Source organism: Sphaeramia orbicularis, chromosome 17 (genome assembly GCF_902148855.1).
Source record: "Sphaeramia orbicularis chromosome 17, fSphaOr1.1, whole genome shotgun sequence".
In the NCBI taxonomy this organism is placed as follows: Eukaryota; Metazoa; Chordata; class Actinopteri; order Kurtiformes; family Apogonidae; genus Sphaeramia; species Sphaeramia orbicularis.
The window spans coordinates 16,206,008-16,229,005 of record NC_043973.1 but is presented as its reverse complement, the minus strand read 5'-3'; the positions used below and the strand labels follow the sequence as shown (position 1 = coordinate 16,229,005).

The 22,998-nt window shown below is 35.4% G+C and overlaps 1 protein-coding gene across 1 annotated transcript in view; it reads right to left on the bottom strand.

Moving 5' to 3' along the window:
* Window positions 1-552: 552 nt before the first annotated feature.
* The window catches only part of pif1 (PIF1 5'-to-3' DNA helicase homolog (S. cerevisiae)), a 34,883-nt gene continuing 12,437 nt past the window's right edge, over window positions 553-22,998 (bottom strand). The window contains exons 7-13 of the mRNA XM_030159665.1: window positions 21,768-21,874; window positions 20,233-20,372; window positions 18,726-18,832; window positions 18,542-18,629; window positions 14,503-14,648; window positions 2,926-3,117; window positions 553-831 (exon numbers count right to left, since the gene is read on the bottom strand). Of these exons, the coding sequence (XP_030015525.1) occupies window positions 781-831; window positions 2,926-3,117; window positions 14,503-14,648; window positions 18,542-18,629; window positions 18,726-18,832; window positions 20,233-20,372; window positions 21,768-21,874 (831 nt within the window). The 3' untranslated portion in view covers window positions 553-780. The remainder of the gene's footprint in view (window positions 832-2,925; window positions 3,118-14,502; window positions 14,649-18,541; window positions 18,630-18,725; window positions 18,833-20,232; window positions 20,373-21,767; window positions 21,875-22,998) is intronic.

The window sequence follows — 22,998 nt, the reverse complement described above, 5'->3', positions numbered from 1 at the left end:
TCTCACAAGAAGCATTGAGTGTTTCTCAAATTTCTAACGGTTGGTTCATCCATATAAAGATTTTACTCAATGATAAGAATTGGAGAAATTTATCACATAGCTATAAGTTTGCCATTTGCCTTAAGTGAGAAATTAAGTGCAGTTAAAGTGCTCTGCTGCTTTTTGGTAAACAACTGATTAGCTGTTGAAGTCTTTTTAACAAACTACAAATTTGCTCGTGCTTGGAAGGCAGTGCACTCAATCATTAAAACACCAAATGAGGGAACATCTTTTGAAAGCGAGTTCAGTGTTGAATTCATGTGTCAGTTTTCCATTTTCTTTGTGCCACAGAAGATTAAAAGCTATAATTATAGATCACTTCAGAATCCAAATTTTCTGCTCTGAGACTTAGAAAAATTGCTTCTTTCCATAGTGTTGTAAAACGGCATCAGATCACATTTAGTTTTTTCATTAGGAACAAGAACATTACTGCAGAAAAGTGCATTTTACCCTGATATTTCAGCACTTGCAGCTTTAATTTATGAAGAAAGAAATCATATAAAGAGATGGGAAGAATAAAAATTTTATTTCAATACATGTAGACATGGTTCATAATAAGTTAAAAATCAGACCATTATGGTTTAAAAACAAAAAAGAAAAGTTAAAACAGAGGGTGGTAGTGTGTCTTCCTATTACTCCTCCATTTGTGGTTAGTTAACCAGACAGTAAAAGGGGAAAAACCCCAGATAATTCATGCACACGGTGCAAAACATTAACAAGCTGTAGAGGGAATCATCTGTCTCACCGAATGTTTTCTTTCCTGTTGTTCCCAAAAAAGTCATCCATGGATGCCTGCAGAAGAGAAGAGTTTATTTTTTAGTTATTTTTTTCCTTAATCAAGTTACTGTCCTACAGGCCTTTTTCCACAGCAGCCACAGTGACAACAGAAAACACACCAGTATGATTGGTAGTATTAGGAATGGCTACGTCCTATTTAGCAGGATCAGTTTCAGTTCATGTGAGTTCACTGGAATGATCTCATTGGGCAACAACATGGAGTGGAGCCAGTTCCATTTTTATCAGTACCGCCTGTACTTCGCTGGGTTTTATAAGGTGAGATGGTCGCTGCGAGGACGGTCTAGTAAGGTCAGCTGGGATTTGGAATATTAAAAGAAATACAATAAATATAAACAGTATATTAGCTTTCTATTTGAGTTGTTACTGGTTTTATTTTGAATGCAGTGATTTTCTTCCTCCCAGTAACATGGAATTTATGTCTATTTTTCAACCTTTGAAAGTAAATGAATTGCTGTGTTGTGCAAATCATTATTACTATGAAATATTTATGTACGTGCCAACAGTAGGTCTAGGGGGATGGAAGTGACAGGTATCTTTCTTTAATGAGAACCTCCTGGTATTTAAATGGTCAGTTCTGCATAAGTTTTAGGCTCGTAGGGAAAGAATTAGCAATATATATAGCTACTACTTAGGATATGTATGTTTTATATTTGTCTTCACCTGTAAAGAGACAACAGTTTCATTTCATATCATTTATTTGGATCTCCAGTAGCTTTGGCTTATTCTTCCTGGAGTTCACATCCATCACAATTGTCTTTATACTGCAATACATAAATTACCAAAAACACCCACACACAAAACAAAACAACACAAAACAACTAAAAACCATTCATCAGAATTACAAAACAAAAACAACATACATGTTATACAGGACCTAGTTCAATTAACAGTACCTCCTAAGTTAGAAGTCAGTGTTTTGCGAAACCTGGTCCAACACATCTGTTCTCTCTGAAATAGTTTTTTTTTTTTTTTCCCAATACATGGTCCCTTTTAAACTAAACGGTTTAGTTTAGACTGAAATAGAAAACAATGCAAACCCAAGCAAGTATGATGGTAATTTACTCAAAGCATTAAGGAGACATTGGGGGAAAAAAAAAAAATTTATCAAAAAAACTGTCAGTCTGCCCCAGGGCAGCTGTGGCTACAGATGTAGTTTACCACCACCAGAGGGAGAATGTGAGAGCGAATGAATAATGGGTCAATAATGTAAAGCGCTTTGGGTGTCTAGAAAGGCGCTATATAAATCCAATCCATTATTATTATTATTATTATTAAAAACCCATCATTTTACTGTAAAAAAGTACACTCACAGTCAATGAAAACTTTGACACCATATTTTTCGACTTAATTTTTATTTTGAAACCCTAAACTGGCATTTTTTCATATGAATCATTTGTTTAGGATATTGGCATACAGAAACAAAAATCTAAAGTTTCAAGAATAATTTCAAAACAAAAAACTTAAAAGAAAATGGCACCTGCCAAACACAAAGTCCCAACAGTAGCGGTCCTGGTCTGGAGTTGTCACTCTCTCTCGCCCTGGACGCGGTCTATCGTCAGCAGAGCCTGTGGTGTTGTGGCGTTCAACCAGGTTTCTGATTGTGGGTTGGGAACAGCCCATCCATAGGCCTGGCTATATCACTGGAGCTCAAACCAGCCTCCACCATACCCAGTGCCCGGAGACGTTGTTCACGTGATAGACGTGGCATGATGCCGTTCACTGGACTAACAATGGTGGCCTTTTTTGGGCCTTTATATAGGCCTTCCAAACCAATCCTCAAATTGTGCAGATCCCCACTGAGTATTGCTCAATGTGTATTTGGTCTATTTTTGCAAAGAGACCGACCCATGTGTAATGAACCATGACAACATGACAACTCATCATTATCTCAACTACCCGAGCACTAAGTCATCAATAAATCCACAATGAATAATTACAACCCCCCTACAAGCAGAAATACACATACATTTCTACCTCAAAGTTTCTATTGACTGTCAGTGTAGAATGTATGAAACCAGCAGCTTCACATCCATAGATGGTGAAAGCACTTTGTGGGACCAGCAGGTGGCAGCAGAGGCCTTCACTCACCTGCATAAGCAGCCTCTCCTTCCTCAGCTTCTTGTAGAATATGAGAACGTCTGGGTCCGCTCTGACGACATGGGGGTCAAAGTCCATGACCCTCAGACCCTCCAGGCTTCGCGCTCGTGATAAGGCCACGTAAGCCTGGCCGCTCTCAAACACACGCGCCAGGGAGATTTCTACACAATCCAGTGTCATTCCCTAAAATAGAGAGAAAAAAAGAACAGATCACTGACATGGAAGCATTCATCTGACAGTTTTACCCTGTTACAGTTCAGTCATTTAAAAGGAAACTCTGAACACTGTCTATACATAATACATATGACTCTGTCTGCTCCTACATTATACACTACAGCCATCCAGGTTATATACAGTTTATACATGATTACAAACATCTGCTATATATGTTACACAAAAAGAATGAACCAGTTTCATTACACAATATTTTAATAAGGAAAAGCAATACAAAACTCCAGCCAAGTCACAAGTATTCTACTCACAATCAACTTTCATTTCCTGTCTTACAAGTGTTCAATGTGTCCACCACCTGCAGCACGGACAACATCAATGCCATAAGAGAATTCCTCCCAGACACGTATCAGCATATCACGATCCACTGAGTTGATGGCTGTTGTTATTCAATGTTTAAGGTCATCGAGGTTAGCCATTCAAAACTTAGAAAACTCCTCTTTCAAATGGTCACTGACTCATTCCATGACGATGCTTGAGAACTGAAGCAATGAGTCATGAAGTCGGTTCATTCTTTTTGAATAACCCTGTGTATAGTTATATTATAGGTTAATTTTTACATTTGTACTTGTTTGTAATATTTCAAATCGGCTACAATTTACTTAGGGGGTCAAATGAGTGGCCATTTTTGTCAAAAAAAAAAAAAAAAAGTTGTAAGAAATGCATAGAAGTGTATTGAAATAATGCTAATACATTTGTGCACAGACTACTGATATTATTTGACAGTGGAAGCTATATTTTCAGAAATATTGGATTTGGAATAGCACGTGTATGTGAAAACTTTTGCTGGTGGACGGACGTGACATTACCCATGATGATCTGGTCAGTACCAGTACTTTATTAGTAATAAACTTATATACTTACTATTGCTAATTCTCCTCTTATTCATAAATGTTAGTATTGTGGATCTAAAACAATAACAGTTGACACAAAAACACAAAATGTGGCAGTGGACGGATGTGACATGGTTGTTACAGATCCCATCATACTGATGCTCAGCAGCCATGTCACCATTTCCACAAATGATCCCTGTGCAAAAACTAGGATCAGAATTATTTATTGTATAGTTTATCATCATACTAAAGAGTAAATAACAATATAGAATTGTTATTTCTTTATAAAAATGCTTATTATTAGAAAACTGTTGATTTAAAAAGTGACGTGTGACATTCTTAATGCATGTATTGGTGTAACATAAGCTGGATGGATCAGCACCATACTCCATATTGCAACCTGTAAAAATAAAACATGTGATATGTAGGATAGAATCTTGTAAGAAAACCTGGGGAATCTAAAAGCATAGAATATTTGTTTTTCAGGAAAATTCAGTTCAAATATAACTTGGCCATTTGTGACATGAAAATATAGCATTAATTGTGATGAAATTGGACATTTTTGAGCTGAAAACATAGTTCATATGACCATCAACATGTTGCAACAGAACTGAAATCCTGTGAATTTGCGTAACTTGCATTTACCAACACAAAGTTCCTTTGGGGATTCACTTATATTGATTTCTTATGCACAAAGACATACCGTAAATAAGACCTCTAAGCAAATTTTAGCCGAAATACATTAAAATATATTATTCTTTTATTTCAACTATCAGCAAATTATTACGTTTTCCCTAATGTTACTCATTGTACTATGTGCAGAGCTTTGTGACACTTCACACATAGTGGTATAATGAACTTCACCTTGACCTTTAATTTATGCAAAACACACACACACACACACACACACACACACACACACACACATACTACATCTCTTTTATTATGATTTATACACATGAAACGTGTAGCTGCTGCTGGAATGTCACAATTTTCCTTTTGGATGAATTAATTATTCAGCATAAAATCCATCTAAAATTGCAAATAACTCTAAACTCTTGCTCTGATCCACAAATAAAAGTGTTTTCATTATCCAGTGAGGACAGCTTATTCTACTATTTTAGGATGTGCTTTCCCGATCTATTATGAGACTTAAATGTGCAACAGACCGGTCTATTCAATACATCAGATTTTACCAGATGAGATTCCTCAGTTGGGTAATCTCCACCTCTACCTCTTTCCTGTTCTTTTACTACATGTACTCATTTCCTTTGATGAAATACCGGTGTGGGTTTGCTCTTTATGTCCCTGCCTCTGTCCTGCTGCTGTAAATCAAACACTGGTGACACATCGGTCGTGGCCAATGATCTCAATTACCCAGAGGGCACAAACCAACTGTGGAGCTTCAGGTCAGGATATATGAATCTGTGGTGAGAGCATCTGTTGAGACAGCTGAATTATGGGTGATGACACAGTCACGGCTCATGCATGTTTATAGCAGCAATTATGATCTTAGTGTTTAGGATGCATGACCAGTGAACTGATTAAACAAACAGGAAACAAATTTAAAAAAATATTCCAAGATGAGAATGCCTCCCATTAGGGCAAACAGAATGGTCTAATGAGTATGAAAATAATTTGCATAATGTTTTTGCCTTCACACTCACCAAGTACGAACCAAACTGAACACCCATGTGAGATTTTAGACTAAGATGTAAAGCAGTGTTCTCCATCAACCAACAAGGGAACATCTTTAAGAAGAATATAATTTACTTAGGGGGTCAAGTGAGTGGCCATTTTTGTAAAAAAAACAAAACTTGTAAGAAATGCATAGAACTGTGTTCAAATAATGCTAATACATTTGTGCACAGACTACTGATATTATTTGACAGTGGAAGCTATATTTTCAGAAATATTGGATTTTGAATAGCACGTGTATGTGAAAACTTTTGCTGGTGGACGGACGTGACATTACCCATGATGAGCTGGTCAGTACCAGTACTTTATTAGTAATAAACTTATATACTTACTATTGCTAATTCTCCTCTTATTCATAAATGTTAGTATTGTGGATCTAAAACAATAACAGCTGACACAAAAACACAAAATGTGGCAGTGGACGGATGTGACATGGTTGTTACAGATCCCATCATACTGATGCTCAGCAGCCATGTCACCGTTTCCACAAATGATCCCTGTGCAAAAACTAGGATCAGAATTATTTATTGTGCAGTTTATCATCATACTAAAGAGTAAATAACAATATAGAATTGTAATTTCTTTATAAAAATGCTTATTATTAGAAAATTGTTGATTTAAAAAGTGACGTGTGACATTCTTAATGCATGTATTGGTGTAACATAAGCAGGATGGATCAGCACCATACTCCATATTGTAACCTGTAAAAATAAAACATGTGATATGTAGTATATAATCTGGTAAGAAATTTTGGGGAATGTAAAAGAATAGAATATTTGTTTTTCAGGTAAATTCAGTTAAAATATAACTTGGCCATTTGTGACATGAAAATATAGCATTAATTGTGATGAAATTGAACATTTTTGACCCGAAAACATTGTTCATATGACCATCAACATGTTGAACAGAACTGAAATCCTGTAAATTTGCATAACTTGCATTTACCAACACAAAGTTCCTTTGGGGATTCACTTAGATTGATTTCTTATGCACAAAGACATAAATAAGACCTCTAAGCACATTTTAGCTGAGATCAGAGTTGTAGAATCAATGCAAACACATACAGTCGCAGAAAAAAATTATTAGACCACCCTTGTTTTCTTCAGTTTCTTGTTCATGTTAATGCCTGGTACAACTAAGGTATATTTGTTTGGACAAATATAATGGTAACAACAAAAATAGCTCATAACAGTTTCATTTCAGAGCTGATATCTAGTCATTTTCCATAGTTTTCTTGATAATAACCAAAATCACTTCAGTTCTTACATCAATATCTATGGCATTATACTGACAAAGACAGTGCTTTTAGACATTCCATGTTTTCTTTTCTGTCTGTTTTAGTCACATGATACACACAGGAGTTAGTACTTGGTTGCATAACCATTGTTTTTGATGACTTTTGAAGGTGACTTTTTCCATGATTGTATTAGAGCTGCTCTGAAAAACAGGTTCGGAGTTTTAGTGTAATTGTGTGCTGCAAGACAGGTATGACAAACCAGTGAAAGCCGTTTGTCACAAGAAATGAATGAGTTGATATTCATAAAATAATCCAGACATTACTGAGAGCAAAAACCAATGTCAGTTTTTTTTCTCTGCTGAATGAAACACCTTACCACTTGACAGCTCGAGGAACTTGTAGAGATAAACCTTAAAGACATGACTTACAACCTGTAGAGGTTGATCGATATGGGTTTTTCTAAAACTGATGCAGATTTTTAAAAATTGGGTCAAACAATGGCCGATATCTACAGCTGATTTTTGAGGCCAGTATTTAAGGCTGATTTTTTTTTTTTTTTTTTAATGCACACTAAAAATGAAATTGATGATGATAAATGAAATTATTAATATATGTACACATAGTACTCTTGTAACATTTATTGAACTTAAAGTGCTGCTCACACAGGTGCCCAATCAAATATCTTATAACATTTTTACTACTGATCAAATATCAGCTTTCAAAAAAAGAAAAAAAAAAATTTAAGCTGATGGCTGATATTGAAAAAAATTCAATATAGCGGCCAGCTGACATATCTGTCTACCTCTAACAACCTGTGTTCACCTACAAATCAATACCCAGTTAAAATGCTCTCAGTCTGGAAACTGCCACGGCAAAGACAGTCTAATAGGAGTCTTTCATAATCACTGACAACTGAACTCAACTGAAATACATGCCTGTAATTAATCAAATGACCCCAAAAGTGAGGAAAACAAATCCAGCCTTCACACCTTTTTAATGCAGCAGTTTCAACAATTAATGTTTTTCAAGTTTAAGGAGATCATACTTGGTTCCAGCTTTAAGCTTCCACCCAGTTTCCTTCAGTAATTTCTGCCGACAAACGAACTAACAGACAAAGGAAGCTACTGCTACCATGTTTGTCAGAGGTAAATGAGAAATACAGTCAGTCCCTATTCCTTTTGTACATATTTACATTGAATTACTGAATCATTTTTACTTTTACATCATCTTTAAAAGCTAAAAACCACTTCATATGGATATGTACATGTGAATGGGCATTTATACATATATGTTTATTTTTTTCCTTTTCATATCTTTACATTATATGATGGATTATTCTATTGGCCAGTTTTGTGAGTCTTGTATTTTCAGCCATATGCAGCATCATGGTGACATTTTTACATACATGTTTGTTTTTTGGCTAAAATTTGCTTAGAGGTCTTATTTATGTCTTTGTGCATAAGAAATCAATATAAGTGAATCCCCAAAGGAACTTTGTGTTGCTAAATACAAGTTATGCAAATTCACAGGATTTCAGTTCTGTTGCAACATGTTGATGGTCATATGAACTATGTTTTCAGCTCAAAAATGTCCAATTTCATCACAATTATTGCTATATTTTCATGTCACAAATGGACAAGTTATATTTTAACCTGAAAAACAAATATTCTGTTCTTTTAGATACCCCAATTTTTCTTACAAGATTATATACTACATATCACGTTTTATTTTTACAGGTTGCAATATGGAGTATGGTGCTGATCCATCTTGCTTATGTTATGCAAATACATACATTAAGAATGTCACACGTCACTTTTTAAATCAACAGTTTTCTAATAATAAGCATTTTTATAAAGAAATAACAATTCTATATTGTTATTTACTCTTTAGTAGGATGATAAACTAGACAATAAATAATTCTGATCCTAGTTTTTGCACAGGGATCATTTGTAGAAACGGTGACATGGCTGCTGAGCATCAGTATGATGGGATCTGTAACAACCATGTCACATCCGTCCACTGCCACATTTTGTGTTTTTGTGTCAGCTGTTATTGTTTTAGATCCACAATACTAACATTTATGAATGAGAGGAGAATTAGCAATAGTAAGTTTATAAGTTTATTACTAATAAAGTACTGGTACTGACCAGAGCACCATGGGTAATGTCACGTCCGTCCACCAGCAAAAGTTTTCACATACACGTGCTATTCAAAATCCAATATTTCTGAAAATATAGCTTCCACTGTCAGATAATATCAGTAGTCTGTGCACAAATGTATTAGCATTATTTCAACACAGTTCTGTGCATTTCTTACAACTTTTTTTTTGACAAAAATGGCCACTCATTTGACCCCCTAAGTAAATTTTAGCTGATTTACATGTACTTCATGCATTTCCATTTGTTTCTTTCTTATCTGTTTTCATTATTTACATTTCTTCGTCCTTTACCACTTGTTCAGCCATACTTAAAGGCATTGGTTATCACATGATCAACCTGATTAGCATCCCATAATGCACTGCACGTCTTATTATACTACAATGAAGACTATAGTTAAAGTAAACTGGCGATTGTGTTCCTACAGGTAATAAAGGACTTTCACTTTTGTATCACAGTGCCTTGGACTTGTTTTCTGGCTGTTTTACTTTTGCACTACTTATCTTTTGAGCACTGATATTTGATTTTTTTTTTTTTTTCCTAACCTTTTTGTCATATTGTTTTTCCAAGAAACCCAACTCAGTGCACCCTACTGTGAGGGTCAGAAAACAATCCAAATGAAACCAAATTAACTGATAACAACATTTACTAATTTATGTAATTTTATCCCAACACAATCTATTCTCCTGATGTGACACCTTTCCCTCTTTTTCTTGAGATGACAAGCAACAACACGGACATGACTGATTGAGATTCAAGGCCAATTTTCAGACACTGTAATCAAGTCTGCAGCATTTCAGCCAGACAAAGGTCAAATAGAATTGCATTAAAATAGAAAATGAGCTTTGGACATTGCATTAAAAATACAATCATTATGCAGTGAATTATACAAATACGCATTAAACGCTTGTATCCCATGGCAACAATGATCACATTTACATGCACACTAGTCTTCCATACATGACAGGTACCATATAAACAGTATATTCCACTTGGATACTCTGAATTTGGCCTTTTTCGAATGGATCATTTTCCAATTAAGACATGTGGGATTAGCTGACATGAGGTTTGATGGGAAATTGTTCAGACATGTATTCAGCAGAGTTGGAGCATGAAATTACTTTACAGTCCCGTTTTACACTCCGAGGTAAAGACAAAGATCTTTTTTGGCAGAGATGAAGGCTCGAAGTTGACATTTTTGGTTTGAATGAGAAACACACCTACTGTTAACCCTTTCATGCACAGTGGTCACTACAGTGGACAGTTATTTAAAACTGTTGTATATTTATGGGTTTTGATGTTTTAGTTCCATATCAGCCAACTCAGTGGACACTTATGCATCATCCCATACACTGACATTCATACCATTACTGTAACTTTGCTGTTCTTGATAAACCTGATCTGCACTAACATGTTTAAGTGTAAATCAGTTGTTAATTGTTAGACTTTTTTTTTTTTTTTGCATATTATCTCCATGAAGTGAGTAATAACTAGCATTAGAATATGTTAAAATGTGAGAAAACATCAGATTAGCAGCATTAAAAATGTTTTTTTTTTCATTGTTTTCATATCACTTTCTGATATTGGGATTTAAACACGTTTCTTTACTTCAAAAATATAATGCACGGACATTTTTCTTACTCAATGAAAAAAAACAAAACAAAAAAAACCCCTCTATTGCATTGGTTTTTTTCATGCCCAAGAAGGAATAAAAATCTTGACTAAGGTATTCATAATTCATGCATGAAAGGGTTAAACAGTATGACAGAGGATATCAAGTTTTGGACATGAGCAAATACTGAAAAGATGGATTTTCAAGGAGGTGTTTGAATGAAGAAAAGATGAAGACTGAGTTCACATTGTGGAAATGGAAGAAAACAAAGGAGTGATTTTTTTTTTTTTTTTTTTTTAAAGGAATTATGCATTTCAAAACATTTCCCTGTGGTCTATATAAACTGCAAATGCTATGTTTGGGTCTGAATTCTTCATTAATTCAACTCCACAGGTCCATCTTCAACCCTATTTCTGAGTAATGACACTAGAAAGGCCGTTTTGAGTGCAGACCCTTTAAATGCAAATGAACCACTTCACGCCCCCCCCCCCCCCCCCCCCCCCCCCCCCCCCCAGGTTGTTGACCGTGCTGCTCTTGTTGTTTGAGTATCAACATCGCGATGTACTGTATGTGTGCGCAATAGTCACATCACAGATCCTGCAATGTAGGAGGTAAATGAACTCAATGTGTTCTCATCTAATTTCAAGGGTACCTGACCAATCACAGTCATTCTTAATCAGTTTGGAGTGAGTCGCTGGTAACAACATTGAAAAATGAGCAACGAACAAGTGAAAATCACTGTAAATCAAGACTTGGGGCCAAAAAGAAAAGCAACGATAGTTATCTGGAATTATTTCAGCTACAAGAAGGATGACATTGAAACACGTGTTCTGTGTCGATAGTTCCTTGCACCTGTTGCCACAATGAGAGGAAACACAACTATACTCAGTGCCAATGAAACCGCAACACTTGAATGTGTTTTATTGTTCCTGAGCTGCATCAGTATGTTTCAGTTTCACCTGTATAAGATAATCCCAGACAGTTTCTTAACAACCTGAGACGGGTTGAGCTACTGTCACGCTTGAATGAACTTGTCTGCATTCATAAGACTTGTTTTTCTCATTGCTCAGCAATGAACTGCTCAACTTAAGGAATTGTGGTCAGTTAAGGAGTGGTCATGTTCTGTATATAAAGACAAGCTGAAAAGCACCAAAATCATTTGCAATAACTCAGCGATGCCTAGACTGACATGTGACCAAAGATGCCATGCTATGGGGCCCCTGGAGGCCGGAATCTCTGCTCGGCAGGTGGCGCGCCGTTTTGGATGCAATGTGTCCACCATAGTCAGGATGCAACAGAGACATGAAGAAACTGGCTCAACTGCAGACAGACCTCGCCCTGGACGAGCACGTGTGACCACGCCACAGCAGGATCGCTACATTGAGCTGCAGCACCTCCGGGACCGCTTTGGGACTTTTGGTTTTAGGGGTCCATGAGTTTCTTACTTCATCCTTATTTTTTGTCAACAAATTTGGATGTGATTTTTTTAATTTTACTGTATAGAAATGGCCTACAATTAATTCCAAAGAGCTTATGGAATAAAAATCCTCATTGATTTAAAAAAAATATAAGAATCTTCAAGTGTTGCATTTTCATTGGCACTGAGTATAATTTGTTTGACCATTCATGTCAGCACCACACAGCTGTTATATACTCATGAGTATTTTTTCATATTGCAATATATATTGCAGGATTAAAAAAATCGCAATGTCAGTTTTTTCCAATACAGTTGTCCTTCACTATAACGCGGTTCACCTTGTGCGGTTTTGCTGTTTTGCGGATTTTTTTGCATGCTTTTTTTTTTTTTACAGCGTATGAACGCGCATTGTGTTCTGCGTCCTGATTGGCTAAGGGACTGCAGACCATTGTCAATCAATCTCCTCCATGCTGTGTCTCCTGTACAGTACAGAATGCATTCGGCTTACCAAATTTATATAACTGTTCAATCGCTTGTAGTGTGACTCTGAAGTGCTGCATGTTTGCAAGTTTTCTCCCCGACAAAACCCACAATGTTGACGAAACATTCTGCACCGACGAAGGCACCTGCGGTCCCACCCAAAAGGCAGAGGAAGATGCTAACCATCACCTGAAAACAGGTTTTGATCTTTGGTTTCATTCTATAATACTGTACTTATTTTTTAAAATCTATGAAGGTTTGACCTTTGCGAGTGTTTAAACAAGAGAGAAATGTGAGAAAATGTTAATGCCTGTCTGAGAAAAGTGTATAAAGTGTGTGGTGAGGGGTTTTACAGCCTTAAAACATATATAATAATTGTAAAAAAATAAAGCTGATTACTTTGCGGATTTCGTCTATTGCGGGTTATTTTTAAAACTTAACCCCTGCGATAAACGAGCAACCACTGTATTATGCAGCCCTACAACCAACAACCAAACATTTTAGGTAATCAGCACAAAGTTTGGACATATTTTCAGTACGGACTACAACCGCTGCTGCTGACAAACAATTATGTCGTACTCTGAGAAATGTTCATCGGAAGTCTTGACCTTATATGTGCAAATGTCGTGATGTGACTAGTTATAGACGTAACAAATTAAGCAGGAATTAAAACAGGTTGTAGAAATCCACTTGATTTTTGCCAAAATTAATATAAAGATAACTTTGCAGCACCTGGAGGGTTCAAATTCAAGCTTTGGGAACTATTAGGGTCCAAATACACAAATAACACTGGTCTACAATTTTTTAGAAATGATTTGCTTCGGAGATTAAAGGTGCTAAATGTTATGTATTTTAATAAGATTAATTGGAAAATAAATGACAAAAGAGCCGGTTTGCTGATGTTTTCAAGGTAAATGATTAAGTGTTATTACACATATATATTGGTTTATGTACATTTATATAATAGTTTTATAAATCTTCCACTAAATAGAACCTGGAAAGTGAATGTATTCTAATGCGCAGACAGTGTTTTGAAGTAGATCTTGTAGCTCTGAGACAAATATTCCTTTTGAGTCAAACCCATTCTCTCGTTAATTCTTGAATTTCACATTTTGACCCAAGGCTGTATCTTGGAAAGTTCAGCCAACCAGCATTTTTGACTTGATTTTTCTTTATCAGTGACTCTCGTGTGGTAAAATTTCATGACTTTTATTCTGGAAGCGTTTCCCTTGTAGACCAGTGTAAATGAACCAAAGATGAATAAAAGTGGGTTTAAGAAAATATGACACCTTTAAAACATTTGTAAAGTGGGGTATGAATGATGCCACGTATGTAGGAATACTAGTGTAATATTCAGTATTTGATCAAGTCCCGCACCAGCAAGCTGACAAAGAGCTGCTTCCCCTGGACTATTCGCACCGCCAACACCAACGGACTCATACACATACACCCACACACAGTCTGATATAACTTCTGCACTTGTACAACCCTTGCACACTGCACTTAACTTTTTAGTCTTTATCTTTTTTATCCCACTGTTTTATTCATTTATTTATTTATTTATTTATCTATACATATACTGTTATTTGTTTTTGGATTTTTATTATTATGTGGTGCGGAGTGGCCCCACCGCGATTTCGTTGTTACTTCTGTACAATGACAATAAAGGCTGTTCTATTCTATTCTATTCTATTCTATTCTATTCTATTCTATTCTATTCTATTCTATTCTATTCTACTCTCATTAGTAGCTGTTTACATGATTAGCAATTTTGTCTTTTTCAGAATAAGGACAACTGGTGTATTCCATGCATGTGAACATACGTACATAATAGACTGTGTTTCGATTTGATAAATAAAGCATCATCATCATACGTCGTGAGACTGAGGTTAACCTTAACTCACCTGGCTCTTGTGAATAGAGATCGCCCAGGCCAGTTTGAGCGGCAGCTGCTGTCGACTCAGGTGGACCCCTCCTCCGGACTTAAACACCCAGCGCTCTGGTTTCAGCACCTCCGTCACACCACACAGGAAACGCACCTGTGGGTGTCCTGATTTAGGGTCAAAACACAGTAATGTCAGAACATTTTTTGTTTCATTAAAATTTTAAATTCTTAAATCATTGTAGAAAACAATGAAATGATTAAATTAAAAAAAAGTGGTTTGATATTAATAAACTAGCACTAAATTTGGGTAAAACAAAAATAATCATGTTTGGAAATTGCAGAAATGATAAAACAATACAGATTCAACTACATGGGGTAAACATCAACAGAGTCGAAGAAATCAAATTCTTAGGGGTGACAACAGACGAACAGATCAGCTGGAAGCCACATATAAGATATATACGGTCCAAATTATCAAGAAGCATAGCAGTATTAAATAAAGCAAAACAGGTTCTGGATCACAAATCACTCCGCATTCTCTACTGTTCCATAGTTCTTCCATATATAAGTTACTGTGCAGAAGTTTGAGGGAATAACGACAACAGTACAATCCATCCACTAATCATTCTACAAAAGAAAGCAGTAAGGATCATTCACAAGGCAGGTTCCACAGATCACACAAATGCATTATTTTTACAGTCAAAGTTACTAAAACTCAAAGACATCATAGAACTGCAAACAACACAAATCATATTCAAAGCCAAAAATAATCTACTACCAGGAAACATACAGAAATTATTCACTGAAAGGGAAGGGAGTTATAATTTAAGGGGTAGATTTGATTTCAAAATTCAGAGGGTGCGCACTACTAGGAAAAGTTTTAGCATATGTGTGTGTGGTGTTAAAGTCTGGAATAGATTGAGGGAGGAGCACAAGGAATGTTCAAACATAAGACAATTCAAAAACACTTATAAGAACATGTTTTTCACAAGATACAGGGATGAGGGTTATTAATTGTCACCATATGTTCACTGTTGTTTATGTAAATATTTCCTTCCTTGAGTTAGTTATTATTTGTTTATTTATTAGCTAGCACAACTAGGAAAGGCATTGGTAAAAGATTATATGTGTATTTGTATGTGTGTATATGTATAAACATATATATGTGTATATGGATGAATGAGTGTGTGTGTATGTGTGTTTGTGTGTGTGTGAATAGATATGTAAATATAGAAGAGTAATGTAAAAGGAAGAGGGACAGATATTATTAATAATATTGTAGTTTGAGGGGGTGGGATTAAATAAATTATACTTCTTCCCATCCCTTTTCGGGCATGTAAATGGAATTATTGTGCTTTTCTTCTGACTAAGATTGTTATGATTCTTGATATTTGTATTATTATGTATGTTTTGCAAGTGCATATATGTTAAATTTCATTGCATGTTCAGAATAAATCACTAAAACAACTCAAATTTTCAGATAATGTTAATTTCATTAATACACACCAAGGTTATTATTGTTAACGAAAACTAACGAAATGACGAAAACTAGAATTGTAAAAACATTTTTGTTAGCTGAAATAAATAAAAACTATAATTAAAAGAAAAAACGATAACTAACTGAAACTGTATTGTGTTCTTATAAAACTAACTAAAACGTATAAAAATGATGGATAAAATTCCCTTTGTTTTCGATTTTTTTCAATGTCAGATTGATATGAAATCGATTTATTTCACTCGAGCAATTTTAGCTGCTGGCACCAAATGATATTTAACGGTCCGTCACTTGTGGTGTACAGTAGTCTACTGTTCCTCACTCTACCTGGAAACATGGAGACTAAAGCTGGGAGAAAGCAGCAGAGTCCTGTCTGGGATTTATTTGAATATGACGGTGAAGAAGAGAAAAGATTAAAAAAAAAAACACCTAAAACTAAGCATTTAGAAAATAACGAAAACTAATAAAAACTAACAAACCTACTCTAAAAACTAATTAAAACTAACTAGAGAAAAAAAGTCAAAACTAAATAAAACTAAACTACAATGAAAAATCCAAAACTATTAGAACCTTGATCTACACCCAGTACTTTTTCTGTGCGACACTGGGAAACATGAGGGGAAAAAATTGCCTCTCTGACAGGACACATGGTCTGTTATTACTGAAAAATAACCAAGTGGCATTTTTATTACAGTCATTTGCCATTTTATTTCATTAGCCCTGTAACACTTAGTACCTGGAGCATGAATGTATTTGTATTCTTAATTTAGAACCTAGATTATTTTAAGTTGATATTGAAAAACATTTATTCACCCAAACACTATGGAGCAACAGCAACATCCATTTGACTCCCATGAACTCTGATTAGTTTGTCCATTTACTGCTTGGCCCTGGATGCAGACATCGTAATGAGAACAAAACAATTTCCAGGACAAAATGACAATCAGTTAAAAATATGCTGCACAGAATGGCATTTTATCAGAGTTTCTTGTTTAACCCATAAAGACCCAAACATCCATCATCTACCAAAACCATCTGCTGATCTAAACTGTTTAATACCTGTTGATCCACTAATCCTATCAATACATGTAAATAATTGGTGTAAAATACAGTTATTCATCTTTTCATGGTCATCAGATATGACCCATTTGGACGTTCAGAGGCACCGCAGTTACTGTGGAAACACCATAATCTTCTACAACATTGATTCACCAGTAAAACCCATGGAGTTGGATCAATGACAGTGGACGGAGACACTTGGTTTGCCTTCAGTTAATGATACATTTTGCTGAAAAAGTCACTCTTCAGTTTTCTCTATGTTTGATATAATAATCCTCAACTTCACTCTAAGCTTTTATGAACATCTACATGATCAGTAAAATAAATGTTGGAAAATACCTGATTTTCATTGGAAAAAAAAAACACAAAATACAGAAGATAATATTACAATAAATGGTGATAAATCACTTAAAAATTCATTTACGAACTGCCACAAATGTCACACTGGGTCCTTATGGGTTAATGAAATTTACTGTCACTGCACTGAATGCTGAATTACAAAAGATTAAAACTGTACATTCATTCTGTTTAATAATTAATCTGTATTATCAGTTTTTATTTCCAATTAAAAATACAGCTGTAAATTAACAGTTTGCCTATTTTGGATGTATTTTTGCTCCAGTTTTATTCTGTGTTACAGGACCTTATTATTTACAACTGATGAACTGCTGATATGCAATATGTGAAAACAGAAAAGGAAACAGGAAATTGCTTTAACCCAGTATCCTGTCTAGCAAGGCCCTTACTAAGCACCAAGTGTGCCTTTTTGGCACACTTGTGGAATAATGTCCAAAAAATTTTCATAGTTTGTTTTTAATTCTTTTACACTTTTTTTCTTTTTCATCAACTTGAGCCGTAAATAAAAATACCAAATACTCAATAACTGTCACATTTTTTTAACCCTTTAAATGCCGTGTTAGTAATGTAAATTTTTTTGGATGCAAAAAACTTTAACTAAAACTAAAAAAATTTATTTTTTTCAATACACTACATAAAAACTGGATCACATATTATTTGATTTTTGCAGCCTGGCATATGTCAATGATTAACAGCAACACTGGTTAATCTGCATTATTATTTTTGGCTCTAGGTCAAATGTTCAAAAATACTAGCATCTGTCACCAAGTGTGCCAAAATGGCACACCTGTAAATCAAACTATTAAATATTATATATTGATTTATTTTTCTGCTCTAATTTATTTTTATTTTTTTAAATCAAGGTCAGCCCTAATCATACGTATCAAATGGAAGAAATAGTGTGTTTTAGACACACTTGGGAGACAGATGCTAGTCTTGTAATTTTCTTTTTTTTTTTTTTTACAATGTGCAAATTTTAGTTGGTGGCCAGAATTTTAAAGATCATGCAAAAATGAACAACTTTTGAATTCTAACCTTATTTAAATTGTGAAAAATAACATGGAGTTTTTTAAAACAATGTGCAAAGTGTGCCTAAAAGGCGCACACAGATACCGGAGGGTTAAACAGTTTCAACACTGATGCTGACCATGTTTTCCAGACTCAAAGGAAACCACCACCCCTCGTGCTCCGTTCACCAGACCTCGAGCAACGTCCAAGTTCTTTGTCAGCATGACCTTAAAAACACGAGCATTAAGAAATTTAAACATGTCTTCAGATCCATGTGACACGCCAAAATACAGATCTATTTTCATACAGAGCTACAGGCCTACCTGAGCTCCTACTTTGAGGTGGATCACCCGGTTGACGGGGCTGTGAGCATCTATAATCTTCACCAGAGCTGGATCACTGTCCAGGGCCTCAAACGTATGCATCACCCCTGAGCAACACACAGGTCAAAGATTATTCAGCAGAATTATAATAATGACAACATAGTAAAACAGATACATTAAGGTCCCAAAGACATGAGTAATTTACACAGAAAAAATACAAACAGATCTCAGTTCAGCTTTAAATTGTCCAAAAAATAGTCTAAAAATGAGTAAAATCGTCTTCCATAGTCGATTAAATACACATATTTTTTCAGAGGTGATTTATTACAAGTACAATGTATATGTATATATGTATATGCGCAACTGTGTGATTTTACCTAAGTATTTCCAGTTTATGCTACTTTACACTTGTACTACAATTCAGTACACTGCAGTATTATACTTTACTCCAATGTATCCATTATTGTTACAGTATTAGAATAAAAACATGATGCAGTACTGTACAACTAATCTACCCAGTCATACATAAAGTATCAAAATTTGCTTCATTTTGACAATTATTTAATTCCTTTTACATGTATTCATTAACCCTTTCTTGCATAGTGGTTACTACAGTGGACAGCTATTTTACGGCTGTTCTCTTATCGTATTTTCAAGGATTTTATTATTTTAGTTCCATATCAACCAATACAGTACGCTTATGTATCATCCCATACACTGCAATTCATACTATTATTGTAACTTTGCTGTTGATAAACCTGATCTGCAGTGACATGTTTGAGTGTAAATCAGGTGCTTGTTATTGTTAGACTGTCATTAACATTAATTTTTTGTTTGTTTGTTTTTTGTTTTTTTTTTGCATATAATCCCCATAAAGTGAGTATTTTAAAATGTGACAAAACATTAGATTAACAACATTTTAAAAAATTATTTCATAGTTTTCACACAGTGTATTGGTAAAAACATGTTTCTTTGCTTCAAAAATAAACACATGGCGTCCAGCTGAGTAGACATTTTTGCACCTCCATGAAAAATTGGTTCATAAAAAACTATTTCAATCGCATTTTTTTTTTTTTAGCCTAAAGAGGAATAAAAACACTCAACACTCACACAATAAAGGTTCTCACAATTCATGCATGAAAGGGTTAAAGATTAAATCAGAACAATAAAATAATCCATTATATGTAAAGTGGACTCTTACTTTTGACACTTTAAGTACATTTGGTTTATTATACTTTAGTACTCTTATTTAATGTTCAATATCAAGACTTGCAATTGGTTGTAATGACGCATTTCTACACCGTTTCTTTTATTCAAGGAAGGGTTCTGAGTTTTTCTGTACCTCTATTGTTTTGTGATGCTGTTAGGGATTAAAAAAAAACAAAAAAACAAAGTGAACCAGGCCAGGAAATAGGAGTTAGAAAATAAGTGGTCACTTGCTGAGGCTGAAAACATGTGGAGGAGGAACATGAGCCATAGGTAACAGTTTGCCCCAAAACATTCACACCTGGTAGCTGCTGAAGTTTGTTCTCATTTGTGAGTTCCACGTCATCTTTGTGGGTGCACAGCCTCGTGGCTAGAATCCCGTCCCTCTCAATGCGACGGTAGGCACTTTCCATCAGCTTTGCAGTGACTTCCTCCGTCACCCTGAAAGGTGCAAATCGACAGGAATCGTGACGAAAACCTTTTGTGGCCAAAAAAAAAAGACCTACGGTGTCTTTAAAAACAGGACCAATGACCCTGTGGCTTACCGGCCAAATTAAAAGCTTTGGGAAATGTATCCAGATGCCATTTATTATCAGCCAGTCATGTGTATTTATTCTATTACAGAAATAGCCCATGTTTTGGTCATATTCCAATCAGATCTGTAAAAAATTCAAATTCCAACTTGATATCATTGATACTTATTTATTGTATCAATCCACTTCCTATCTGTTATAATGGGAAAATTTTTCAAAGTCGCACCAAATCCAGAATCAGATCTGTATCGAAATAATTGCAATACCTTGTGTTGACATCATCATAAAGAAGCTGTATACCAAGTTTGAAGTCAATCAGAACTGGAGTTTCGGAGAAGAAGACAATTGAAATTTTTGTAACGGACGACAGACGACGACAGACGCTGGACACCGCATGACGACAATAGCTTACGGTCTATCAGCTGGTAAGCTAAAACTAGGACCAATGGCCTTGTAGCTTACCGGCCACATTAAAAGCTTTGGGAAATGTATCCAGATGCCATTTATTATCACCCAGTTCTTTGTATTTATTCTATTACAGAAATAGCCCATGTTTTGGTCATATTCCAATCAGATCTGTAAAAAATTCAAATTCCAATTTGATATCATTGATACTTATTTACTGTATTAATCCACTTCCTATCTGTTATAATGGGAAAATTTTTCAAAGTCACACCAAATCCAGAATCAGATCTGTATCGAAATAATTGCAATACCTTGTGTTGACATCATCATACAGAAGCTGTATACCAAATCTGAAGTCAATCAGAACTGGAGTTTGGGAGAAGAAGATGATTGAAATTTTTTCCCCATAAGAGCCCATGTTAAATTTTCCGTAAGTTCCCGGATCCAGAAGAAGATCCTGATCAGCATGTGGACATTACGTTTTTGTCATCTCCCCATCAGGGCTGGACTGTAGAAATTTACACTGGATATCATTTATATTTACAGAGTTATTGCATCGATCCACTTCCTATCACTTATAATGGGGACATTTGTCAAAGTGGCACCAAATCCAGAATCAGATCCGGATCCAAATAATTTCACTCACTTTTGTTGACATCATCATAAAGAAGCTGTATACCAAGTTTGAAGTCAATCAGAGTTGTAGTTTCGGAGAAGAAGACGATTAAAAATTCTGTAACGGACAACAGACGACGCTGCCGGACGCCGCATGACGACAATAGCTTCTGGTCTGTTGGCTGATAAGCTAAAAACCAGTAGGCTGTATATACAGGTTCAACATCGGTTACGTAGGAATAATAGTTGTCGGAGAAATTTCTTGAAAAGCTCTTGCAGTTACCTGCCCACCCTCACAGCCTGCAGGAGGGAGATGAAGGACTGGTCTGTTTGTCGACGCACCTCCATCAGCTCCATGTTGACCTGTATGACTTTACGCCAACTCCTGGCCTGAAGGTTTGTGGAGACAGAAGCGCTTTTCTATCACTGAGTCATTACAACACAGTCATTCACTTTCACATGGTCTTTAGTCAGAAACACTTCAGCAGAGCATCTAGTTTATCCTGTTCTCAGTATAAACACTGGAACAACCACACTATGTGAAGTCTGACACAAAGGACTGTAACTTCTGCCATTTTCTATTGTCAAAAACATGAGTCAATGGGTCATATCCTGGACATGATACACACTTACAGTTGCTGAAAAAATTATTAGACCACCCTTATTTTCTTCAATTTCTTGTTCATTTTAATGCCTGGTACAACTAAAGGTAGATTTCTTTGGACAAATATAATGATAACAACAAAAATAGCTCATAGTAATTTAATTTCAGAGCTGATATCTAGTCATTTTCCATGTTTTCTTGATAATAACCAAAATCACTTCAGTTCTTACATCAATATCTTTGGCAATGTACTGACAAAAACAGTGCTTTTAGACATTCCATGTTTTCTATTCTGTCTGTTTTAGTCACATGATAAACACAGGCCTTAGTACTTGATTGCATAACTATTGTTTTGATGACTATTGATGGTCTACCAATTTTTTCTGCGACTAAATAACCTATACATTTTGTTCATATCCAGATTTTCTTCCCCATTCTTTTTTTTTTATGACTTGATCTTTATTGAATTTTTCTTTATATATATACATATATAAAGAGTAAAAAAGAGCAAAATAATAGTAAAACAGAAAAAAAAAGAGGTTTTATGCCATACATGCTATACATTTCCATATCTTATGCCAGTTATCAATGCCAGTATACTGAAGACATGTGGACAATCTCCAACCAGATGAAACATAAGTGGCAGTTTGTACCCATTGCACAACAGAGGAAGGCAAAAGACTCAAAACAGAAGGATCCCCTAGCACATAAAGCCTATTGATAAAGGGAATGCCCGGACCAGCAACTCTCTCCACTACAGTGTGAATCGAAGACCAGTATTCCTGGATTTTGGGACATTCCCAGAGCATATGCAGAAGAGTGCCACTATCCTGCTAGTACTTCCAACAGGCATCAGTCCCCGCTAGCCCCACTTTCTGTAATCTAGAAGGCGTCCAGTATACTCGGTTTA